The 26310-nt window shown below is 39.0% G+C and overlaps 2 protein-coding genes across 3 annotated transcripts; one reads left to right on the top strand and one right to left on the bottom strand.

Annotated features, from left to right (window-relative positions):
• Positions 1-428: 428 nt before the first annotated feature.
• Positions 429-14485, bottom strand: ELOC (elongin C). The gene is made up of 4 exons (XM_065053824.1): positions 14320-14485; positions 5917-5974; positions 3638-3781; positions 429-3007 (listed from the first exon to the last, which is right to left on the bottom strand). The coding sequence occupies exons 2-4, from the start codon at positions 5918-5920 to the stop codon at positions 2817-2819; spliced, it is 339 nt and encodes a 112-aa protein (XP_064909896.1). The 5' UTR covers positions 5921-5974; positions 14320-14485; the 3' UTR covers positions 429-2816.
• A 23-nt stretch (positions 14486-14508) lies between these two features.
• TMEM70 (transmembrane protein 70) lies at positions 14509-17872 on the top strand. Of its 2 annotated transcripts, none has more exons than XM_065053822.1 (3): positions 14509-14654; positions 15981-16092; positions 17182-17872. In XM_065053822.1, exons 1-3 carry the CDS (start codon positions 14565-14567, stop codon positions 17637-17639), a joined length of 660 nt encoding a protein of 219 aa, XP_064909894.1. In that variant the 5' UTR covers positions 14509-14564; the 3' UTR covers positions 17640-17872. The 2 variants fall into 2 exon arrangements, with proteins under 2 accessions (XP_064909894.1, XP_064909893.1); XM_065053821.1 differs by lacking the exon at positions 14509-14654 and adding an exon at positions 14723-15129.
• Positions 17873-26310: the final 8438 nt, after the last annotated feature.

Here is a 26310-nt window from a genome sequence, read left to right on the forward strand (position 1 = left end):
TCCCCAGACCATGTGCAGGACCTTGCACTTGGCCTTGTTCAAGTTCATGACGTTCACACAGACCAGCCTCTCAAGTCCATCAAGGTCCCTGTGGATGGCATCCCTTCCCTCCAGTGTGCTGACCGTCTCACACAGCCTGGTGTCACCTTCAGAATGTCCTCTTCAAAGCTCTTCAGGAATACCATTCTTGGTTGTTCCTGAGAGTAGTGCATACTTGTAATTCAGAGGAGCAAAAAGATATCTAAACACTTCAAATCTGTGAAACTCCCCACAACTACAAAAAATATATTTAATTTAGTAAATGCAGTTTCACCACCTATTACCCAAATACTAATTAGACTAGAAATTTGTTCACCACATAACCATGAAAACTATGACTCTACATATGAATACTTGCTCTAAGAAGTAAAAATCAATAGAAACACAGGTTTAAAAATTTTCAGTTTTGAAATTTATTTAGAACTCAGGGGTTAAGTGTGGTAAGTTTCCAATTGTCTGATAATAGCATACCCATGTCACTGTCATGGAAATTGCACTAATTCCCTCTGCCCCTGCCCCTCCCGCCCCTTAGAAATCTGCAGGTTAGTTTTCTTAACAGCCGGTGGTTCTGCAAATAGTACGCTCTAGGGCACTACTGCATTTCCTGAGTGTTCAAAGCTACTGTATGATACATTAAGTTGAAGGAAAAGCAATGAAAGTATTATTCAGAACTAAACCAGATATTTTACCTTAGTGCTGAATTATGGAATCAGAAAATGCAACGTATTTTATCAGATTACTTAAAAATAAAAAATAAAAAAATTCTGGAAAGTGAGATCCTTTTAACTTCAATTTTGAACTAAATAATTTTGAACATGAAATCATTAACCTCAAGACTATTAAAAGTGGCTAAAGACTTAAGAGTCACTCACACTGAAATGTAGTTAGGACTAAAATATGCATGTTGGTATTCCTTGACCTTTTAGGGTATTCCTTGTGGCTCTAACAAAAGCAGCATAACAGGGTCTGTCTGGTTTGTGTTTATCCTTTCAGTGCTCTCAAAAATGAGTTACTTACAGCACTGACCAGAGTGCTCAAACATAGGATTTCAGACAATCACCTTGCAATGCACTCCAGCTTTACCATGCAAAACTTATCTAGTCATAAACATCCCCACATTAAACACAAGAAATTGTGCCCAAGTATGTGATGTGAATAAATGTCAACTAATCTATCACCACGTTGACAAATGTCAGCTTGTCTATCAGGTGTTCTTTAAGCCCAGAGTAAACTGAACTCTTCCACAGGCAGACTGCACAGTCTATGCAAGTTACCAGCCTTTGTCCGGAAAAAAACCCTTCGAAGTTGTATTTGTGCTGGCAAATAGGTTTAGAGGAGTGTTTCAGCCCTCTAAATTCACCATTAGTTATTATATCAATAAAGAGGTCCCACCATCTGTCAGCGGGATTTTCCCATAAAAGACCAGAACCATTTCTTGATCAAAACAAAGCTGAAGCAGTGGCAGCTGATGGAAACGCTAACTACATTTTACTTGCATCATTTTTCATGATGCATTAGTTTTATTCTCATTTACAGATTATTTTGGGTTCTTCAGGCTGTGGATGAACAAAAAGCAACTTCTTGTCTCAAGTTTATTTTTTTTTCCTTTATGGAAACTTGTTTTGAACAAAGAACTCATAGTATGGGCAAGCACCAGCGGGAACTACCAAGAGATTATGTGTTCCACTCTAGTATTGTCAGTGGCTTGCCTTTTCCCCTAAAATATTTGTAAAAACATTGGAAATACCTATGAAATTTATAAAACAGCTCCTTAAACATCTGCTTAATGCCCTTTCCTTCAAATACAAAAGACCTTGACATTTCAGGGTCTTTTCCTGGGGATTCGAGGGAGAAGTTGAGGATAACTGCTATCTTTTCAGTTGCTACGTTAGAAAATTTAAATGATTATTATGCTAAAGATTAAATACACACTTTACAGAGCCAGTCACAACAATGGGAAAAAAAACATAACTGAAACCATATAAAATCCATATCAGGTCAAGTGACAGTACATTAAGAATAACCTTATATGTTATACAGAAGATAATATACACAGAATGTAAGTTATTTTTACCCTTAAAAGCCACTGTTAGTAGGATCACTGTCTTACTGTACAGACAAGTGACTTGAATATTTGTAATTAATAACGGGGAAAACTTAGGTTATAAAAGAAAAACGTATCAAGTACATCTTTACACATGTTTCTACTGTGATTTAAATTAAAAGCCTTAAGCATTCTTCTACATAGTCCACTTTCAACCTAAATGGAATATCGTTATCAGTACACAAACCCTAGGAAGGACACTTCTAATCTAGTTAGCATAACTTTGCAAAAGGACAGCTATCTTACAAAGGCGATTAAGTTCAGATGTTTAGAAACTTTAATAAGAGAAAGTTAGAAACCCTAAACAGCTACTCATATTTAACTATAATTACTTTTTAGAGAGCGTTAGACTAAACTCCAGTATTTTCTATGGTCATTTTATTAAAGGAAAGTTCTACCACACCTAAAGGATAAGGCATAGCCATCTACTAATTGGCATATTTGTTTATTTGTCTCAGTTTGTGAAAAGGTCCTTATTTGTGTAAGCAGCAAAACAAACTTCAACTGAATGATTGCTATATGCAAAAGGACTGAAGGCAACTGCCTCTGCAGTGAACTTTACAGTTCTCAATAGCACACACGCAACATGCTATCTGAAAAAAAGTTACTAACTGAACTACATGTATTAAATACTGAAAAAAGTTTTACATTTTTTAATTATAATTTATTTTATTTAACAATCTAAGAAGTTTGCAGCCATCAGAAGTTCCAGTGCAATTTCAGGTGCAATTGGGAATTCAGGAATCTCCGTAGAGCTGTTAGTATAGCGGACCTTGTAGGTGAAATACATGCATACTTTGGATAGGACATGGGATGGAATCTCTCTAAAATTCACCTCATTTGTTTCATTTTCTGCAAACTGTCCTGTAGAAAAACAAAACATCAAGCCAAAAATCACAATCTCAATTCACTGCAAAATGAAATGCTTTACCATGCTAATAAAATACATTCTAAACAAACTTGCATAAATCACATATTCCTGGGTATTAGATTCTTCAGTGTAAGGCAGGATGTGTCACATTCACAAGCCTCAATAACATTTAGATCCACTGCATTACAAAATTTTTATTCTGGCTGCAGCCTATAAACAATATTATGAACAACTACACCAGAATTTTACTGATGCTTGTTTGTTAACTATGAAAAAAGTTAATTTCATCCGAGCCAGATGCAGTACTAAAAGTTCCACCATGGAAGTAGCAATGAAAAAAAAAAACAACTCTTGTTTTGTATAAAATTCACATAATACCCTCAAGTTCTCATACCATGGGAAACTAGCAGTAATAACACTGTAAGATTACTAACTGTGGAAAACCAGAGTCAAATTATATATTGGGTAGTCCACAGAGGTGGACTGTTTCACTGGAAACAGGAACTAGTCAGCATCTGGAAAAGTTATGTTTTATTCCAACTTTCACTCACTGCATGACACAAATTCAAACTGTCCAAGAGTGAAAACAAAGGACATGAACTTACTAAATCTTTTGTACCTACCTGGTCCACTCAACATAGCTTTTATTGTTCCTGATGTTAATGCATGCTCTCTTTTTACAATGAACTCATGGCCATCGGAGGATATTAACTTCACATACATAGCATCCGGGCCCTCACACCCACCGTATGTTTTCTCTTCTCCATCTATAATGGAAAACAGATCAACAGTTTCAGAACCCAATGACTGACTCACATCATTAAGAAGGCAAACTGCGGCCTTTTCTATGACTGTGTTTGCAGACAGCAGAACAACCCAAAACAACCAAAAATAAGGCAGAAGCATTTTGCATATTTGAAGATGAGTTCTCCGAAGCGCTCAGCAATCTGTTTTAAAGTAAGAATTTTTCAAAAAGTAGGATTTTTTTTATTAACATCTATTACCAAATTCTGACATATTTCTAAGATCTACATAGCGATTAAGTTTTCCTTTAGACATTCTTAAGTGAAGTGAACATACTACTGCTTCCCTCCATAAGGTTATTGCCATGTTTATCACATTACTACTTACTAAAAGTTAGCTAAATACATACGTAATATTTAAGGATACAGACTGCAAGGGTTAAAAAAAAAAAAAAAAAAGAGCTTTTTGAAGCAGAGTTAAGAGCAGTCAGTATTTCTGTACTGAGGAAATGACATGAAATAGGATTCATCCTCCTCCACTGCACAGACAGACCCACAACCGTACGGCATTAGTGCACACCTGTGTTGTGACCTTCGGTAGAAAACAGGGAAAGTGGAAAAGCACTAAACCCAAGGAAATCTGGAAATTCTTCCCACAGCACTTTTGACTGTTTTTTCTGTTTCCTCTCTCCCTTTCGTCTCACTGTATACTTATTTCTCTATAAGCCCTTATCCCCCTTCCCTTTTTGTGTGTTCATTGATTCTTTCCTAACACTGCTGTCTTTCAAAGTTGGAAAAAAACCCCAAACATTACTGTTACCACCACTGCACTGTTCACTTTGTGCAGTCTTAACATGTTCCCCATCTCACACCTGTCTCGTCTATTTGGGCAGCACACTCGCTGGGATGGAACCACTGACTACTTTGTGCCCACACAGTGCTTAGCACGATAAGACACCATAGCACTATTGAGACCAGCTCTGTTGTTGGTCTATACACTCCTGTAAACTCTGAAGTAATAAAGACTGCAGTAACTGAAAAAAAAAAGTGTTAACAACCCCCAGCTCACCAAATACATAATTTCTATCCAATTCAAACTGGAAAGTTAATGCCTTCTTTCAAACACTGTGTTTTCTAAGGCAGTCCAGAACTAATATAGAAAGTATTGCCAGAATTCCATTAAAAATACTCGAATTTGATACTGCATGTAACATTTTATTCTCAGAACAGTATTAATCTTGACAAAGTGAAAAATGAAAGTCCTGGAAGTTCTTCCAGCTTGCAAAAGTATAACAGAAGAGTTCTGTACACTTTTCTAAAAGTAATACACTGCCAGTATCTAATGATCACATACAAAAGTACAGAAGATAAAACAAATACAGACTATAAACTTGACATTTGACTGATAGCGTTGTTTCTCCTTCCGACAAAACAAAGAATATAAATCATATCCATTATATAAGAATAAGTACCTTGCATTGTATATAGTGTTACAGCAAATATAACATTCCCCCAGTCAATTAAGTTGCTTTGTGAATTTGAAGTAAAAATTGAATTACTATGTAGTTATTGCCAATTTTAGTAAACTACTACCAGTGACAAAGGTGCTAAAATACATTCATTAAAAGTATAGATAAAACCAGAATCTGTCCAATGTTTCATGAAACAGCCATTTGCAGAAAGGCAGATACAATACTTTCAGACATTTAGTTAGCTCACACACACATATACACAGTTATTTATCATTAAAAGTCAGCCCTTATTATGATCTCTAAGCCAGAATTCAAACAGCTGACCTTAGTTAAACAGAAATCTAAACAAGAACATAGTAAAATTTTCTTGTCCACTATCTAAAAGTTTAGTGCTAGAAAGGCCTAACGGCATCCTATTTTAGCATGTACATTTTCAGCACTATCATATCAAGCAAGTGAAATGTATTGTTAGACAGATGTGCTCTGAACAATCCCTTTGACAAATGAACTTCAGAAAATCTTCCTAAAATACATTTGTAGGAAGTTCCATTTATTTTTGAGGCTACAAGAAAAACAGTGACAAGATCAACATTTGAAGTCTTACAATCTACCTTCCCTACCAACGTAACACAGAAAATGCTTCACATTGTAGGAAATAAAGAAAAAAGTCTAAGATTATTAACTTACCCATTCTCTTCTTATTAAAAAATTTTCTTTACAACTGCAGCTTTTGCAATAGGAGCGTCTGAAAAGACAAAAGTGGCAATATTTTCAGTCAGAAGTACAACTTCTTAAGTCAGCTTTAGTTATTAGCCTTTATATTATAATAAACACTCTTCAGAAAAGAAAGTGATGATACATCGCATGCTATGTTGATGAGCTTTACATTTGAAACTTATCTTTGCTGTCCAGAAATCCCTACCATATTCAAGAATCTCTAAATTTTAGCTTACTTTGTAAAAAAGTAGTTGCCCTATGCTTTTCAAAAGCCCTTGACTATAAGCCAGAGTTACTTCAAGAGCCCTATGACTTTTATCACTATGGACATGATCTATGCAATTGCATCGGGGATGTAAATGAAGCAGGTTTTGATATACTGCAAAAGGCACTTAAGAGACAGAAGGGCTTGTCTACAGAAAAAAAAAAAAAAAGTCAGAGAACAGTTCACTACACTGTGAAAGTGTGAAGGAGAGTTTGTCCTGCCATTCAGAGGGACCTCAGCAACCTGGAAAAAGAAGCTAACAGGAAACCTATGAATTTCATCAAAGGCAGACAAACCCCTACACCTTTGGAAGAATTACCCCAAGCACCAGCACCAGCTGGGGGCTGACCAGCTGGAAAGTAGCTTTGCAGAAAGAGACTCAGGAGTGCTGGTGGACACCAAGTTGTACATGAGCCGGAAATGTCCCCTTGCAACAAAGATGGCCAACAGCACCCTGGGCTGTGTGAGGAGGAATGTTGCCAGCAGGTTGAGACAGGGGATCCTGTTCCTCCACTCAGCACTAGCGGGACACATCTGGAGTGCTGGGTCCATCTCTGCGCTCTCCAGGACGTGCGAGACTGAACCAAGTCCTGCAGATGACCAAGGATTGGAGCACCTGTCATATGAGGAGAGGCTGAGAGAGCTGGGGTTGTTTAGGCTGGAGAAGGCTCAAGGATCAACCTAATCACTGTGTATTAAATATCTGGCCTCCCACTTGTCCTTCCTGGAAGACTGATACCTCCTAATAGAGCCACCAATGTCACCTAGATAATCTACCTCAGACATTTAATCTATTCACATGATGAGTTAACCAGGAGCTTCCATAGCTTATACATTCACATGCAGTTTGCACCATACATATTTTGCCATGTAAATGAATCCAAAGAGTTAGAAGAAAATAAGTACTTATTTGTAAAACAAATCCAGTATATTCAGATACAACATATATTTGTTTATGCTGAACTGCATCTCTGCTGTGGAAAATAAAACTTTGGAAGAGAAATTCTAACTGCCCACCTGCTGTCCTATAATTCCTTTTGTGTCAACAGCTACTCTCCAAACATTAACCCAGTACAAATCAATGAACTACTGTTCTCTGCCCACAGGATCAGGAAAACAGCACCAGTGATTTTGGGTAGTTTCCATGCAGATATCCAGGGTCGGTCAGTGGCAGTAAAGAGACTGTTAAGAATACAGGTAATCCATGTTGTTGCTTTGGAAAGCAAAGAACAACAACAGAGGCACACACTCAATACAGAGAAGGACCCCAGAGTGAAAGGTGCGGAAAAACAGAACAGAGCTACCCCTCACCCCCTCCCTCCTACATTTATTGTAAAAGCTTAGCAAAAAAAACTAAACAAGTTGAGAAAGAAGCTGCAAGACTTGGAGGAAGTTTCACAGAGATCTCTGCATCTCTTCAGAAGATGCAGCTCTTCCCTATTGTTGACAGTTTCACTTCTTATCAGCAACACTGGTGCGGATTTGTTCATCTCTCTTATTTCATAACTATGAATATGAAATTGTCTGAATGTTTCCTCTAGCTTTCATGAGAAGGCACTTTATTACTTACACCTCAAACTACACATACACAACAAATAGTTTTTAGTTGTCTGTGGAGAATTGAGCAAAATTCATCCTCCACTTACATGGTTGTTGTCTTTGAAAACTATCCTGATTTCACAGAAATATCTTATAAAACATTTCCAGACTGGTATAAGGAACATCTTCACCTCTAATCTTGCAGATGAAAATTTTCTGAATATAAGACACATTCAAGAATGCCTTTTGAGAGTTAATTTGTGTACAATGTCACAGAGGTACCTTAATATCGAGTGTTAAATGCCTTTGCCATTTTCAATAACTCCAGAAACTCACCCAAGGAAATTACATTCCAATGCTGGAACAATTGTCGCATAAAAACCAATGGGATCTTTTATCCTATTGCAACACTTTTTTGTAAATTGAAACCAAGCATCTTAATGGAGAGTATCTGTTGCTCAAAAACTGAAGGGATACCTTACATTATTAGTTCTACCTCAAAGAAGAGGATCACTTGTGCTACTTCTTTCTCTAACCACAAACCCCTTCCCTACACTACAAAATAGCGAAACTGTTTATGATTTATAAATAATAATAATTTAAAAAAAAACCACGAAGAAGTGATACCATTTTGTGAAGGTACTGGTGATGATAAAATGTGTCTTGTTTTCCAATACAAATAATGACACTCCATGCAGGAATAAAGACAGGCGAGTTAGTGGGAATGCAAATATGTTAACATCTTCCAAAGTACAAGCCTAACTTGAAAAGGCTAATACACTGAAGGTGGGGAACTGAAAAATATCTACACCAAAATATTAAAGCAGTCCCAAAAAACTGCAATAAGCATTTAAAGAAAATAAGCCTGCTATCATATGATTAGAGAGAAAAAAAACACCACAAAGAAAAAAATTATCAGGCACAGTGGTCTGAATTCAATTGTATTAAAAAGGAAAGCAGGATAAAAGCGCAGTAAGTTTAAGCATATTTAGTATATGCTGGACTAATCCAATATCTAAATAATGAATCAGTCATTTCCTTGAAAAAAGGAAACTCAAACAAGATGCAATCTGGACTCGGTAAATCATCTGAGGTTAAATTAAAGTGAAAAGAGGGTAATCTTAAAATGAGAACTTTTTATAAGAATACAGCACAATGTTGTAAACATAGAACAATCGGACTAGAAAAGAACTACTAGTTCCTCCAAAAATAATCTCAAACTTCAATTTTTTTAAAACAATGCTGCCAGAAAATAATAGGTAGATTTAGATGAGACAGAAGTGGAAAGCACTGCAACAAAAGGGGAACAGAGTATCACGCACAAGTGACTGGTCTTAAAAAATTGCATACTAGAGGCCACATGAAATGAAATCATATGAAATGCAAGACTCCTGCACTTAGAGACCAATGCAAGTTTCTTTCATGAAGTCAGGGCTTGTTATTTGGGAGTAGAGTCATTCTGTGGTCAACGATAAACTGATGCAACTATGTAGGGGAGAGGGAAAAAAGTGTGTGTGGGGTGGAAGGCAAAGACACATCAAGGATTCATTTGCAACAGAGATAAGGAAATATGAACATTGATGCATATGAGCAAGAACTTGTCTGGGATACGACACAGGATTCTGAATTCCTGTTTTCAAGAAAAACGTTCTAATTACAAGAACTACAGAAAGGCACTATTGATACAACCAAAGAGCCTGTTGTATAAAAAAATTATTAGTCTTCCTTACTCAGCTTAGCAAAATAAAACTGGAATTAAGGTAAATATAACAATTCATTAAAAGAATAAACAGAAGAATGCCAAGATTGTTCTTCAGTTTAAGTCCAACAAAGAAACTTTGACTAAAAAAAGAACACAATTTTTACCGCTATTCCAGAATTCAATTGTGGTTCCAATATAGAACAAAACTAACATTCTATTGCCAAAAGTAAAAGATGCAGAAAGCCTACCCGCTTTTATGAAAAAGACATAATACAATCCATTATATGATACACTCAACATGTAAAAAAGGGATACCGTTTGGTTTCACTCAGTTTCTATTCTGATGTAACAATGTATCATTTCCAAAAAGAAAAAAAATCTAAAAATATAATAGCGAATACTATTAGGAGTATAGATTTACTCCTGACAGCAGAGAGCACAGAAAAATCACAGAGTCAAAGAGTATAGAAGGAAAGAAAACCAAGAAACCTGGGAACCCAAAAGTGTAATAACATCCTGTTAGCATCTATGGGTTGCTCTTCTGCATCAAGAAGTGTTCAGTATGTTATGATACTTTATGAAGATTAGAACATACTGCAGTTCAAAATTATTTTGTGAAAAGCATCTCCTTTCCAACAACTACGCTTAAGTTATCTGAGACATTAACATGATCATGCGCAAGCCACAGCCTATTTTTTTTCAGTCAACTATCTTATTGGTCCATAAATTTGCAGAAAAGTGGGAACAGCAGAAGAAACACACTGAAAAATTGGCATAGAAAACTTGCAATATTTGATTGATATATTTTTGATGGCAATCTTGATTTGCTATTTAACTTCTTCCCAAACCAGAAAAAAAATGCACATAGAAATTAGACAAAGGACGTACAAGTCCCCGCCACACGCCAGTTCTCTCTTGTGCGTGTAGTAAAAGGGAAATTTTCTGCACTTTTTTTTTTTGACAACTGCATGCCCTTAAGTATTAAATAATAGGTTAGAGGCAGAAAAGTCAAGTGATCTCATATATTCTCTTACCAGAAATTCTTTTCTTATGGTGTATTTTCCAATACACGTGTAACTATATTTCCCTTCTATATAATGAAAACAATACAAACAAAAACATTTCCCAAGACACAGAAAAAGAGACTTGGTGAGACTTCAGAACTACCTATATTTTAATTGCTTTTACACATTTTATAGCTGCCCCTGTCTGACTTCACCAAGACTACACCAATGCAGCAGTAGGGAAGAGAACAATCCAAGTTTTCTGAACACTCAGACATTAGCCTTTTTTATTATATATTTCTGACCTGACTGTTTCAGACTCCTGCAAAGAACCACTAATTTTTGTAGAAGTACATTCAGGATTCCATTTCCCCTTCAAGAAACTTATGTGGCATTACCACTCAGGCAGCTCAACTCCCTGCCTTTAATCTCAAAAAAGCACATATATGATTGTTCTCCTACCTTACCTCCTTGAAAATAAATAAAATAAAATAAAATAATAAAATAAAATAAAATAAATAAAAATAAAATAAAAATAAAATAAAAATAAAATAAAAATAAAATAAAAATAAAATAAAAATAAAATAAAAATAAAATAAAAATAAAATAAAAATAAAATAAAAATAAAATAAAAATAAAATTAAAATAAAATAAAAATAAAATAGTTGAGCAAAGCCTGCATTTGTTGAGAGAAAGGTTACATAAAAAGGATATGCCACTTTTTAATCAATGAGGGAGAATACAACACAACTAAAATCAGCATACTTGGCACAGAAACTTCCCAACCAGTGTAAAAAGGAAGCTCTTGCTGCAGAAAACATAAAATTCTTGTTAGATATTAGAGAACTAAAAATTTGTACAAGTTGCTAGAATAATTACACCTACAAGGCAGAATATAGCAAAGTATCATAGAACATGATAGAACATGAGCACTTTCCACACAAGGAAAGTGCTCTCAGTAACATACTTAAAGATCCTTACAACTCTAAGAAAAAATATATTATAGTGGGTATAGTTTCCTTTCTTTCCTGTTTCTCTTGACCATCAAATGCAAGCAAAACAATGAAGAGTGTCCACGACCTTCCCACCTCATTCCCAAAGCTGCATGCTCATCTCCCAAGCTTCCCAAACTTTCCAGAATCTAATTTCCTTTTACATCTTGTATGTTGATGAAAATGGAACAGACTTGGAGGACACACATTAATTGAACTCAAAACATGCAACCCCTGCACTGATTCCAAAACTCCACTGCTTTATTCTGGTTAGCACAAGAAAATTATATCTATGCAAACATTTGAAGCACTCAGACTCTTTGATCCCATAGAAAACTCTTTAAAAACTCAGATTCTGATCCAAAGAAATGCAAATGGTTTCCAACTCGTTTCCTCCGCAACACACATGGCATTTGTGTGCTTCAGCTGGTGTCATTTCTGTGTTCAATGCTATCAATTTCTGGAAAACGTGGGGCAAATAACACAAATGCCTTCACAATTCCTAGGTTAGTTTAGAAGCCAAATATGACTTTTTCTGGCTGTCATTTGTATGTTAGTCAGAGTTCATCAGCAAACAAAGGCTGTTCTGTGTTAAATCAGTAGCCTCCTAATGCGTAATCATATATTCTAGCCCTATTCTTAATCCTATACCCTAACTTTAAAAATACCGCTCTTCAGTTTAGTATTCATTCTTCAGTACACATATAAAAATAATTACTGTAAAGAAGCGTTAAATCATATTTAGAAAAAACATGAGGGAAAACCAGAATGGCGTGATTTCCAGACAAGCTGATTCACTATTCCATACTCACAGGCATTAAAATTCAAATGTTGCAGGGCACACTCAAGTGTGACAGGAAAGTATATTACAGGTGAATGTGAGTTAAGGTAAACAGTAGATGAGGTAGGATACTGTGCATGGAGTAACAAAGAGCTCATATAGTGTGTTCTTCTGTCTAAGGAAAACTTTCCTTTTCAGTAATTCTCAATAAAGTTTTGTGGGTGTTTTTGTTTTGTGTTTGTTTGTTTTCAATAAAAGGGTAGGGGGATCCTATTTTTTTCTTCCTAAAATCTCGTGCCATTAGGGGAAAAAATGCTGCTAGTATATTGCAAAATCTCATAGGTCATGGATTTCTGCCCTTCCACTATAAGCCTTCATTGAAAACTACAATTATGCACACTACCCCAAAATGAAGATAAAGTCTGAACCTTTCTATGTGCACGAAAACTTGTCAAAATACATCTACATTCCTTAGTTTTAATCTGACAAAACCCGTGTCATAAAATGACAGAACTTTAGGGCTTCTTGCAACATACACTCAGTACTGCAAAAACACAATAAAACATCTGAAGCTAAGTATACTTTCAAAAGATATTCGTTTACCCCCACACAAGGCATAAGGGACAGAGGCATGAACAGCAAAAGAAATATAAGGCTGGGAGACAGAAGGTACCTCAGAGAATCAACTTGATCTCCTCACTGAACCAATATTAAGTCTTCACATTAAGTCTACATGAAGCTACCTAATTTTTTTGTAGTAGAATAGGTGCTGAACAAAGAAATACCAAAATATTTTTTCTGTGTTACAACAATAGCAACAAAATGCTGAAGTGCTGAAAGTTTCTACAGATTATCTTAAAGCTGCCCATGTTAGTGAGAGATTTTAGCAAAAATTTTATTTGCCTAACTTAAGCACACTTAAAAAGACTGATCTCCAGGTATAAGATGTGCCCTACGTGTGCAAAGCTGGTAGCCAAGATATTACAGATGAACCAATTAACATGTATTCCCCTGCTAAGTAACACCTCAGTTAATAAACATTTCTCTCAGAACAGTATTTTTCATCCTCTGTATGTAGCAAAAGTAGGAAATTGGAGCACAGAAGGGATTATTCAGAAATAAGGGCACAAAGTGGTTCTTACCCTAAAGGTCTCTTACTTGACTATTTATCTGGTTTTTCTGGCTTGCTTCCAAACCGAACTCTTGCAAGTGATCTTCAGCAAACCCAGGTAAACAAATAGCTTATGACTATCTAAGCCTCCCTACCAGACCGGGGTTAACTCACAATCTACAGTAGTAAACACTTTCAATTAACTTCCTACACATAGTATTTATTACATGTTGTAAGATTAAACTGGCCTTCAAAGTTAACTGCTAGCATAATCCCTTTTCATTCTCCCACACATATCGGAAGCCATCAATAAATTAACAGTGTTAAAGTTCCCTTATATTAAAGCAGGATCTCCCTCTGAGGAACACATGGCTCTCAAAAGCTTATTTTTCTTAATACTTTTAAGTGTATGACCCTTTGCTATCAACCTTGTTTTGCTTACATTCGTCGACCATGACAGCTAACGCACTTTAACCAGCACTTTCCACCTTGGTATAACAACCCCTGGGGGTGCATCCTAAATTCTTTCAGCCTGAGTTTTTCCTCTCTCTCGAGGGTCTGGCGTGGGAACAGGGTGAACGTCATTCACGGCGGAAAAAGTTTAAGAGCGATATTTAATTAAAACGCCGTTTCCCGGCGGCGCCGAGACTTCAAGGAGACGCTTCACTCCCGCACGCAGGGCGAGAAACGGGCCTTTCGCCACCGTCCCGCCGGGGGAACCCCCACCTGGCACCGCGTCTCTCCGTACACACCCAATGGCTCCCCGGCCCCTCCAAGCCTCCCAGCACCGCGGCGCGGCTCCCGGCCAGGCCCCCCCTCCTCCAGGAGCGGGGCGAGCGCGGCGCGGAGGGCGAGGCCGCTCCCCTCCGAGAAGCGGTCCCCGGGGGCTCCCCCGTCCCCATTTTCCGCGCGCCTCGCCCCCGGGAACGCCGGCGGGGCCTCCTCGCGGGCAGGGGAACCGGCCCCCGCGGCCACTCACCCGTCAGCGCCGCTCCCGCCGCTCCCTCCGCCCCGCTCGCAGGGCCCCCGCCGCGTCGGGCCAGCTGCCGCACAACTACTTCCGCCTAGGTCAGAGGGCACTTCCGGCCCGAGGCGAGCGCCCTGCCCCTGGAAGGCGTGCGGCTCCCGGTTCCCGGCATGCCGTGCGCGGGAAGCGGTGCATGCTGGGGCGCGTAGTTCTCGGAGGAGCTGCCGCTCCGCCATGTTGCCGGCGGCGCGGGGGAGATGGTGAAACGGGGCTGCCCGCGGGCGTTTCCCGCCCCGGGGCTGGCGGAGCCGAGTTGTTCGGGGGCGCCTCTTCCCGGGGCGGCCCAGGTCCGGGACTCGCCGTACGCGGCTTATAACTGTGCGGGCGGACGCTTCCGGTGTCTCCCCTGCCCGACCGTCCCCATGACAGCGATGCCGCTGGCGTTCCTGGGGCTCCGACTGAGAAACCCCCATCGCCCGCGGGGCCGGGGGTTGCATCGCCGGGCGGAGGCCGCTGGCGGCAGCCGGGCGAGGGCGCAGGGGAGGCGGACGGACCCTTCTTGCCGGCGGAACCAAAGCGCGGGGCTGCAGGGCGGCGGGGCTGCCGTTGGGTGACACCGCCCCCGGCTCTCCTTCCAGCGGGCGCTGCAGACGCGGCCCGACAGGCGCAGACATGCTGCTGCTGCTGCGGGCTGCCGGCTGCCGCCGCGGCGCCCCCACGGCCTGCGCCGCCTGGCTGCGGGGCGCCCCGCACCGCGGACCGCCGGCGGACCGCCGCCCCTGGGTCGCCCCTCCCGCCCCGCCCGCAGCGGGGGCACAGCAGGTTGTGCGGGGAGTGACGCGGAGGAGCGGGCCGGGGGGAGGGCGCAGCCCTGGGGACTGCGGCTTTTCTTTAAGAAAAATGCGTCTCTGAGGAGGAAACTGGGGTTTAAGGGAGTGGAGCATCTCCCTTGTGAGGAAAGGCTGAGGGAAATGGGTCTCTTTAGCTTGGAGGAGGCTGAGAGGTGACCTCATGAATTTTTACAGATATATAAAGGGTGAGTGTCACGAGGATGGAGCCAGGCTCTTCTCGGTGACAACCAATGATAGGACAAGGGACAATGGGTATAAACTGGAACACAGGAGGTTCCATTTAAATTTGAGAAGAAACGTCTTCTCAGTGAGGGTGACAGAGCACTGGGACAGGCTGCCCAGGGGGGTTGTGGAGTCTCCTTCTCTGGAGACATTCAAAACCCGCCTGGACGCCTTCCTGTGTAACCTCATCTGGGTGTTCCTGCCCCTGCAGGGGGATTGGACTAAATGATCTTTCGAGGTCCCTTCCAGCACCTAACATTCTGTGATTCCCCTAAGAGTGTATCTGGGATCAAGCGAGGGGGCTGTGAATGTCTCCATGCAAAGCTGGATGTAAAAAGGATTGCAGGCTTAATGCTCGTCACTGGGTTTCCATGTATTTAATGCTAATTTGGGATGTCTTAATAGAAGCTTATTAAAACAGTCAAGCAATATGTTAGTTGAACTTTGTGGTGTGCTTTGTAGTGTAACATAACTTCAATCCCAAATTTAAGATTCTGGGAATAGGTTCAGGGCAAGGAGAAATTTCATGTATATATTGTATATATGAAAGTGTGAATTGGTACTCATGTTGCTTGGCCATATACTGCATTCTTCTTTCAGGTTACATCTTTTCAAGGAGTGGCTGTTCGCAGCCTCTGCACGCCATCCCCTTATGACCACCCAGAACATGGAAGATTAGTTTATAAAGGAAATTTGGCAAAGGCAGTGTTAGGTATGTGACTTGAAGTGATTTGTATTGATTTTTTTTTTTTTTTAAACAGTGTTTAATAGCTTTAAAATGCAAGTTTATAAAAGTGGATGTTCTCCTTTCCAACTCTCCTCACGCCTGGATCCACTGTAAAGCAAAAAAAAGTGGTGGTGCTTGGTTTCTGCTTCTGTGCATAGGTCTGCTGGAAGTTCTGTAGGTACAGGGTATCTCTAACCCCTCAGCCACCTTCTGTTTCTCTTGCAGCCTTTAGGGTGCGTTACCCAACTCAATAGAAAACAAAGTCTAGCTGTAACTGCTATTTATATTCTGTGTGCTTTAAAACATCACTGAAATGTTTCTGAAGTAGGCAGATACTATGATGAAATGCACTGTCTGTAATGAAACCGTTAATCTTTCATTGACCAGTTAATGTTACAAAGACCTGATGAAAAGTTGTCCATTGAATATTTTCTGATAAACACTTTTGAAATTGGTCTTTAAGAGGGAAGTGCCTTAACATACTGAATTATCACAGCATCTTAGACTACTGGTTCTCATGGTGGCTTAAGGACTGTGGCTAATCCACAACACCTGTTGTCTTTCAAGCTGCGTGAAGGATGGCTGAGGAGTACTTGTTAATATTGAATAAGCTAGGTTTTTCAGGTTATGTGTGGTGGAGGACCAGGTAAGCTTCTTGGTAATGCACACCGAATGTCAATATTAGTAGTTGCTGAAGAGAGAAATTCTCAGGCTTATCTGTGATGATCACCATTTTGTGTGTCCATCGCTGGAGTCAAGTTTGTTTTGAAATCCTTTCCTGTCTGTGAAGTGAAAACTTCATAGATATGCATAAACGTAATAGCTGACCTCATCATAGACATAGAGGCATGTACCATAAACCCAACGTGAAAATATAAACAAACCAGAACAGTGGTAAGGAGACAAGGTTGAACTTCGAGTGTTTTCTTTGCAAGCTTAAAAAGCAAAAAGGAAGTGATTTTTCAGTAACTTCAGCTGTTCAAGTAATGCCATCAATACCTAGTAGAAGAACATATGTAATTAGAGAGAAAATTTTACTTGTATTAACCTTTGTGTTCTTTTTGTTTCGTGTAGGCGTGAAGTTTTTCTCTTACTCTACCAGCATATTCAACCTGTTCATGATGCCCTACATCATGCTCAAAACCGGTATTGGATTTGAAAGTCTGCTTATACAAGCTGCCTTTTATGGGTTGATCGGGTTTTTTACATTTGTGACACCCGTTACTTTGCATATCCTTACAAAAGGATATGTGATTCGACTCTATTATAAAGATGAAATGGACACATATACAGCTATTACATACAATGCGATCTTGGCAGAAAAAGCAACTGTTTTCCATCAGAAAGATGTAAAGATTCCGGACATCACCAAGATGTTTACAACATTTTACGCCAAAACAAAATCAATGCTTGTTAATCCGGCATTATTCCAAAATCCTGAGGATTATCACCGTCTCATGGGCTACGATAAATCCCTTTATTTTAACTTTGAGAACTTAGAGGAGGAAAAGGAAGCTGGTGAAAGGAAATAATTTGAACATCATGAATGTCACTGTCATTGTTCATGGTGTAGTACTATATATATGAATGAATGTAAAGTTCTATTATGCTTTCTTCAGTATCAGATAACTAAGAGTTCCACAAATGCATCTTGGAATGTGTAAAAAAAATAAATAAAAACAACCTTTTTTTTTTAACTTGTAAACAATGTGAAGGTTTTTTCAGAGTTAATGACACAAAGCATAGTAAAAAAAAAACATGCTTAGCTCTGTCTCGTGCTTGTTTGTTCTTGGCTTGCTTTTTCTTTTTTTTTCTCTTTTTTTTTCCTTTTTTTTTTTTTCATTTTTCGTTATTTCTTTTTCTAGGATGAGAGAAAATGACCTCAAGTTGTGCCAGGGAAGGCTCAGATTGGATATTAGGAAAAATTTTTTAATGGAACGTGTTGTGAAGCACTGGAACAGGCTGCCCAGTGAAGTGGTGGAGTCACCATCCCTGGAGGTGTCTAAAAGACATATAGATGAGGCTCTTAGGGACATGGTTTAGTGTCAGAGTTAGGTTATGGTTGGACTCGATGATCTTAAGGGTCAATTCCAACTTAAATGATGCTTGTTAACTATCCAGGAGCACCGTAAGGGCTGTTGGTCAGTCTCACCATCTCCATTTCAAACACAGCCGTTCACATAAAAGGAAATCAATACTCATTACCTGTCAAGTACATCATTAAGCTCTTAAGCCTTAAAGATTAATTGTACTTAATCTGAAAAGATTGAACTTTTAATCTGTGCTGCTGGTGGTATGAATGGAGTAGAGATGGCTTTGACTTCCCTTTGTAAGAGCATCAATAGCCAGGAGAAGCCTGCAGAAAGCAGACAGGTATCGCTGCTAGTTCCTGCTACAGCCTCCTGGAGGCCTGCAGCCTCTGGAGAAGATGGGGAGAGTGTCTGTGTCACAATAATCTCCAGCCACTCACAGCTACTAAATGGTTTCTGAGGCTGCTGTCCCACTCTGAGCAACTCTGTCCCCAGAGCGTGGAGAATAAGAAAATTCTCTTTTGTTGAGTGGGGGGAAGCACCTTTGCATAAGATGTGCCACAGAGCATATCCCGTTAAAAATGTGTTGTATTTGAGCTTACTTAAAGAACATATTAGCAGCTAGTGGTTAAAAGGGACTCTCAGCCTCCATGCAAGGTGGGGAAGCAAAAGGGAATCTCCTGTAGAGTACTGTTTAGATCCTGTGCCTTTCAAAACCATACATCTTGATTTTTTTAGCACCGCAGAGAAAGCCACCTTTAGCTCATGTGAAAAGAGGATTAGATTGTTTTGTGTGACTAGACTTGTTCTTCTCTGTGAGTGTGTAGAAATAGGATTTAAATGTTTTTAGCCCAAGGGGAGGTTTGTCATGTAAACTGACTTGTTTGCGAATGACAAATGGCCTGAATATTTTGAGACTTAAAATTATGGAATTAAAAAAAAATTCAAATCCTTTTGCATTAGCACTTTGTAATAAGTAAATATGATTATTGCTACTAATTAAGTCACCCTGATACTGCAAATAAAGAAAAAATAATTATAGCTACCTTTACAGGCGTTTCCTAGATTCTAGCTGAGGAAAAACGTATGTAGAAGTCCAAATGTCTACCAAGGCTATTATTTCATTTTCCTGATGCAGGATAACACTTGAGATCATATTAAAACATCAGTGGTTTATGTACTTGCTGAGTAATTAAAAAGCAAATAATCTCATCCAGGTATTTTTGAGACAATTCTTAGCTATTGGCACAGCTATAATTATAAAGCCTTATCTAGCCCCATTAAGCCAGTATTGCTACAGAGGTAAGCAATAATATATGCATTTAAAAATCCTATAAATTATGTTAAAGTCATGAAGCCAGTAACAAGTAATTCTGATCACTCATTTGCATTACCTGTCTCTACTGAAATGATGTTTCACACCTACTTTAAAATCTTTCTGTTCTTTACATGTCTGATGCGTTCACTCTTTTATTGTGCTTGCAGATAAAGTTAACTTCATCTTTAAATGCCAAATACAGGGAGAACAGGAAATAGAGTTTGCAAGGAAAGGTAAAGGCCCCAAAAATATGTTTATGTACCCCTTGAGCAATATCAAAATTCACAGCCTTTTTTTTCTGACTGCAGAAAGTTTTCACTGTTAAATTTGAGATTTTGCTAATTCAAATTTAAGCAGCAATAGTAAGAGATTTCCATCCCAGCAGCTAAGTTTCTCGAAGTACACAGGTTAAACATTATTTCTTCTGTCTGTTTGTCTTCCAGCAGTGAAATGCAAGTTAAGCTACTAGGTGCCTTTCTGACACACATAATTGTAAAGATAAAATGAAATCCAGATTTCCATCAGAAGATTGGTGATAACTCTGGCCATGATGTAGTCTCGGAAAAGTATTTTATACTTCCAATGTGCAACTTGAAAATAATGATAATTCCATAACTTTATTTTATATTAAAGGATAGAAAGAACAAATATTCTAGAGATGCACAATATTCTGCCTGCTTCTACTTTGTTTGCTGCTAACTTGGCAAACTCAGTTTGGGAAACAGTTGTATATCTTAAAATCATATTAGTTAAGATTGCCAGACAAGTCTGCCTTTGGCCCCATCCCTGTTAGTGTTTGCACTTCTGTCTGTCCTGTGTGTCATCCCAGGATTCTCAGATTTGGCTTTTTTACAATTTTACTTACTGTATGTACTCACACATTTGTGACTGGTTTAGATCCCTGGAGCTAATTGAGAAGCTGGTATTCAAACAACTATAGTTCTTCACATAGAGACAAAATAAAGGAATGGAAATGTAATCCAAAAGACTTAGATGTGTTTCTGGTTTACTTTGGGTTCTGAACAGTCTGTCTTAAAACTGGGATTTCATAGTGCACTGAGCACATTTCCACATGGGGAATTCTGCAATGCCTGGTGTTCCTCTAAGCTCAGAAATGTGCATAAACCAAATCAGGCCGACTTGCTACCAACAAATGTGGCAAGACAATGGTCTATAGTGGGAGTGTTTAAATGATCTGAGATTGTTATCAAGTCATTCCCAATGCCTGATTATGTTTTGATTTTCAAAAATCAGCTCTACAACCTTCACAGCCCTATTAATTTTGTAAGCTGCTATTTTCTGCTTTTTTGTTTTTTTCTTGACTTTTCTTCACTTGGTGAAAACCAATTCTAATTGCAGACGTGCTTCTTCCTGCTAATGCTGTAGTCCCTGGTAGTTGTTGGTGTTTCTTCGGATGTAGGTTACTTATGTGCAACATGGAAAAAACAATTAATTTATAAGACCTAGAGAATGTGCTCCTGTACATGGGTGGAGATTCTGGAGGAAATACTGATGCAGAAGCCTGGTGTTCTAAAATACATGATCTACAAGGTGTCTTGTTGGCAAGGCTACACCCACTATGAGGGCTGCCACCTTCTGCAACAGGTACCAACACTCTCAGCTGGGCCTTGCATCTTGCTCTGGCACCAGTTTCACTCAGTCTGGAGTGAAGAACAGGAATGTATGAAATGCTTCAAGCCTCTTTCCTAGGCACTTGCTTCCTATAACTTTTCAGCCTTCAGAGCTTCCACAGAAGGTCATAGCTGACGGCTGTTTTTCCTAGGAGAACAGACAGGTGATCTGGATTTTTCTTTCCAGTCTTCGACTACATGTTGTTCTTCTGCGGGTGTCCCTTTCCCTTTTTCTCAAGTTTTTTTTTTTCCTTTATCCACAGTATTATTCATTAGTCCCTCTCTGTTCTTAATTATAAAGCACAATGATTCTTGTAAATTTCTTTAAAATTAAATTATCCCACAACCCTCAGCTTTTTCTTGCAAATGTAAAAAATTCTGATGAGAAAATTATCCCATTTTGATACTTTAAAGAGAAATCTTTAAAGCTTGGAGGTACTTTGCACTCTTAGCCATAATCTCTAGAATCAGAAGGTAACTGGTTTTACTAGAGCTTGCTTTGTTACAAACAAAAGTAATTGCATGGGCAAAGATGAAGAAAAGCTGTGTAGGTTTTTGCATGGTACTGTGAGAGACTAATTTAGGTGATGGAAACTTCATGAAATTCTGTTTGTGCTGTAGAAATTAAGAGCACACATGTGAATTATTACCATTACTCAGTAGAACTTAATAGGTGGAAACTTGGTAAGCTGCTGTAATTTGATTGCCCTGGAGTTCTTTGGTCATACCATTAATTTCTTCATGCCCTATGTCCAACGTGGCCTGCTGCAGCCCCCATCAGAAATGGGACAAGCGTGCTACTTAGGAGCTGGATCCACTATAGCAAGATTATCCCACAGCTAACTGGACCTCAGCGAGCGGCTATTTTAAGCAGGGAAGAACAGCGAACAAGAGCAAGCGGCTGCAAACTATGTCCAGCTGTCTGCATTTCTGGAATGCCAGGGTGGACAATGTTGCTGTGGTTTGCTTTCTGTCAGCCCAAGGTAGGACACAGCCCTTCTCTCCTCACCCGCTGCTTTCTCTTCTTGACAGCTTTAATGGTTTAAAGTATACTTTAAAGTACAACTATAAGCTTTGATCCTAGGCTTGGCTAGGAAAGAATAAACCATAAGCCTACTGGCAGCTACTGCAGAGTTATTTCCAACATAATTGTTTCCACAGGATATGACCTGGTGTGTATTTGCTTCACTTTAGTAGTCTTCAACGGTTTATTATTCAAATGAAACAACTAAGCCAAAGTGCATACAGCATTTCAAAATATATATTCAGGATAATGCACATAACTTTTTCTTTCTTTCTTTCTTTCTTTCTTTCTTTCTTTCTTTCTTTCTTTCTTTCTTTCTTTCTTTCTTTCTTTCTTTCTTTCTGTCTGTCTGTCTGTCTGTCTGTCTGTCTTTCTGTCTTTCTTTCTGTCTTTCTTTCTGTCTTTCTTTCTGTCTTTCTGTCTTTCTGTCTTTCCGCAACTATTTGCTTTCTTACTCAAATGCTACCAGTTCGCCACTGGATACACACTGCTGCACTGCTCTTGGGTTGGACCACCCTGGTGCCCTCCTGTCCTTCATCAGCTGCGTGGAGAGGAGATGAATCTTCCACCTCTTTCTAGTGTCCCTGGGCTTGACTTTCTACTTCCCCTATTAAACACTGTCAAATATAGGATGAGAGGATTTGAGAAGAGAGATTTACCAATGAATTGCTGCAATTTTCTACTTTTTATGTTGATTGCCAAGTGTGTTTTTGTTTTGTGAACATATACCTTATGCCTTATATATAACCCCTTTATATTGCAATGTCTTCAGCAACAACCCTAAACCCGGGATCAGAAGTAATAAACGTCTGCTTACAGCTGCAAAAAAGATCTACTTCAAAAACTCTCACAAATGGTCCTGCAAGGAAAATTAAACTATTATTGCATGTTTCTTTATTGAATAAATGTGTTTTACATCTTAAAAGACTCTTCCATTAACATGAGGTTTTGATATATGCCGAGAACTATGACAGAATTTTTGATTCTGTCTAACAATTGTAAATGGAGCACTTTGCTGTACTGGTATACTCTTATTTATTTGTCTGTGATGGGATATTATGCTAACGTATATTATAAACCTTTCCTGAGGGAGATTTCAGTGACTTATAAGTGCTCATCTGGTCAAAGTACTCGTGTACAACTAACAATCCAAATACAAAGTGATTATTTTGAAAAGCAATCACAAGAAAGTTAAGCACTTTTTAGATCTATTGAGAAGATAAAAATATCAGAAATTAATTTAAGGATTTTAACCACAAATTGGTGAGAAGGCTTGGAGTTACACTTCTGCTCTTAGCATCTCAGATGTAGACAAAATGAAAAGTAATAGGTGTGAAGTCCCAAATTCTCTAGATTTGCATTTATTTTATGTACTGTTAACTGGATATGAGAGTTGGTCCTTACTATGCGTAGTTGCAAAGCATTTCAAAATAAATTAAGTAAATTGTCACAAAAATTCAGTGAATTAACACTATAGTATAGCTCTTCCCACTTTATTTTCTTTCCTTTCCACCTTCCTCCAGGATCAGAGTATATGAGAAAAAGATTATAGTAAAGAAAGAATACTTAGTACAAATAAAACATATAGAAATTTATATCGTTCTTCTCCAGTGTCCTTCATGGTGACTAGAAAGGAGAGAGCGGAGTCCTAACACGCGTTGTGCACTAGTTTGGGGCTTCAGTGAGCACCACAAGAGGCATCGACATGGGCATGAAAAGCCACAAGCATCTAAAATTGAATTTGCTGAAAAGACTTGAAAATTATTTAAGTTATTTTGATTTAAGGACCGTTTGACCAGACACAATGGTCAACATTGTGGACTTTATAATTGTGGTCATAAGTGGTATTTCAGCCCTGATACCAGTAGCACTTCTTGTTTCTGTTTTCCCATTAGCCAGCCAGATCCTCTTAAAATGGAGCCTACTTACACTGTTTTTTTTAAGCATTGGAATAGTCTTGACTTGTGCAAGAAAAGTGCAATAAGGAATTGGCAAGGATACTGAGGTTTCCCCATGTGTCTGTCTGTCTAAGCCACCAGGGGGGACTCATTCCTCATCTATATAATTTAGTGCAGCAAGGATCTGAAGAAAAACCCACCTCTTCTTGAATCAGGTCTAGAAAGTCTGGGTGTTCAGCATACAGCTTGTCTTCATTTATGATATAACAGCTTTTATAGAAAATCTTGTGCGTTTGCAGTGCTCTTTCCAGTCTGCCCATGAGTACATCAGCCACATAACGCACCGTGCAGCAGAGGACAAGTGTCACCGCAGAGCGACACGCGTTCAGTGGGACCGGGGTATGTGTCAGCAGGGCACAGTCAGTGCCCCCTCACACCTAATTCATACTGACCTGTGTCTTTGCGACATCCTTTGGGCTGACAGAAGACTCAGCGGGGAGCCTGGCCTGGCTTCTTGCTGACAAACCTCCCTCCACATCAGGGGCCTTGGCTTTGTGGTTGAAAGGAACCTTTGTTTGACGTGGTGATGGTACATGTACAAGGTTGCTCATCTTTAGTGACTGCTTCATCGCTTCTTAGTGATCTCTCATTACCCCTTCTGTTTTTCCAACTATTACAGCCTTCCAGATTTATTTCAATTTTACTGCATCTCTTACTATTTTTAGGCAAAACCTGGCCATTTTAAAACAGAATTACATTATTGCTGTGATCACAAAGGGTTTGTGTGTTTTATAACATCCTATTAAACAAAAGTAAAAATCTGCGTGTGATGTATGTACTCTGGAGATCAGTCAGGAAAGCTGTATAATTTTGAATTCCCAGTTAAAAGCTGAATGTTAGAAGTTTCTTTCAGTCTTGAACTCTCTTAGGCCAGTGGGACTCTTCTTGTGGTCTGTAGAAAGATTTGGAAATACTGAAGAGAATACTCTAGCCATATTAATTTTTAAAATCTTTACCTTATTTCCTGAATTATTACATTAACTCAGTAGTTTGTATTTCTAGGTAGTTTGGTAGAACTCGCACTTTCCTCCTGGGCACAAACGTTTTTGTGCATATTGCTGTTCCTAAATTATCTTCTGTGTTAAGTGTTTGGACTTCTGAAAACCAATTTCTTAATATTTTGCTACTTTAACTTTAAAATATGTAAAATATTACCCTGGTGTGTGCAGAATTTGTGAGAATAAATCTTTTAGGCACTGTGATGGGGAATGGACAGAGTCGGAACAATTGATGAAGTCATATTTGTTTTAAGCAATTTTTCTTGTGTTTCCTGCTTAGCACAAAACCGAATACCTGACTATTGTGTACAATGCTTCTTTTTTGTAGCATACAATTTCTGATCTAAGAGGAGCCTGCAGATATACATATAAATCATTAAGGTAATTCATGATAAAATAATGTTATTAAGTTGTGTAAGTTGTTTCTCCATAACTTCAGTAAGTTTCCATATTTTATTACATTAAACAAAAAGTAATTGCATATCCTGTCAGTTAGATGGTGTGTTTGCTCTCTTGTATGAGGTATTAGACTTTTTTATACCTGTTTCTACAGCTGGGACTTGCGATATTGCTGGGTTTGTGCAATAAAAGCTGACTCGGTTTTGTGTACAGAACTGATACAGTGGATACAGGGAAAATATGTTATTCTTTGTGTATTGAACTAACAGAGATAAGGATGGGTATCTAATACTAAATGTGCTTTAAGAGATTTCGTTTTAGTGTTTCAAGCTTGAGTACCAAAATCTGCAACCTAGGCTGTTTTCAACATCCTAAGTTAAAACCTGTCTCCTAACCTATTTCCAGTTGTGACAGGTGGATTCTGTGTTCTTATGGAAATACCTCACTCAAAATTTGACAGCTTTTGTTATGAATTGTCCCATGGTCAGTGTCCACCTGGACCCATGCCTGTGCGCTGCACTGACAGCACCAGAGTGTGGTCTCTGTGCTCTTGGGCACAAGGTGCAGCGCAGCTTCTCCAGCAGAGACCATGGGGAAGAACATGGGACAAGGTCCTAGAAGGAGGCTGGGAGGCAGACGTGAGACTCATCAGTTGTAATTTTTTTGAATTTTTCAGTTTGCTTTCACTAGGGAGTATAACTGTGATAGATACAGCTTTGAAGACGGTAGCTGAGATAGTGCAGAACATCAGCGGTTCTACTCAATAGCATGTAGATGGCTGCATTCAACTCCCATTCTCACCTCCATTTGGAAATACATCATCTGATTGCACTTCTCTGGAGTGC

Source organism: Columba livia, chromosome 2, assembly GCF_036013475.1.
Source record: "Columba livia isolate bColLiv1 breed racing homer chromosome 2, bColLiv1.pat.W.v2, whole genome shotgun sequence".
Taxonomy (NCBI): Eukaryota; Metazoa; Chordata; class Aves; order Columbiformes; family Columbidae; genus Columba; species Columba livia.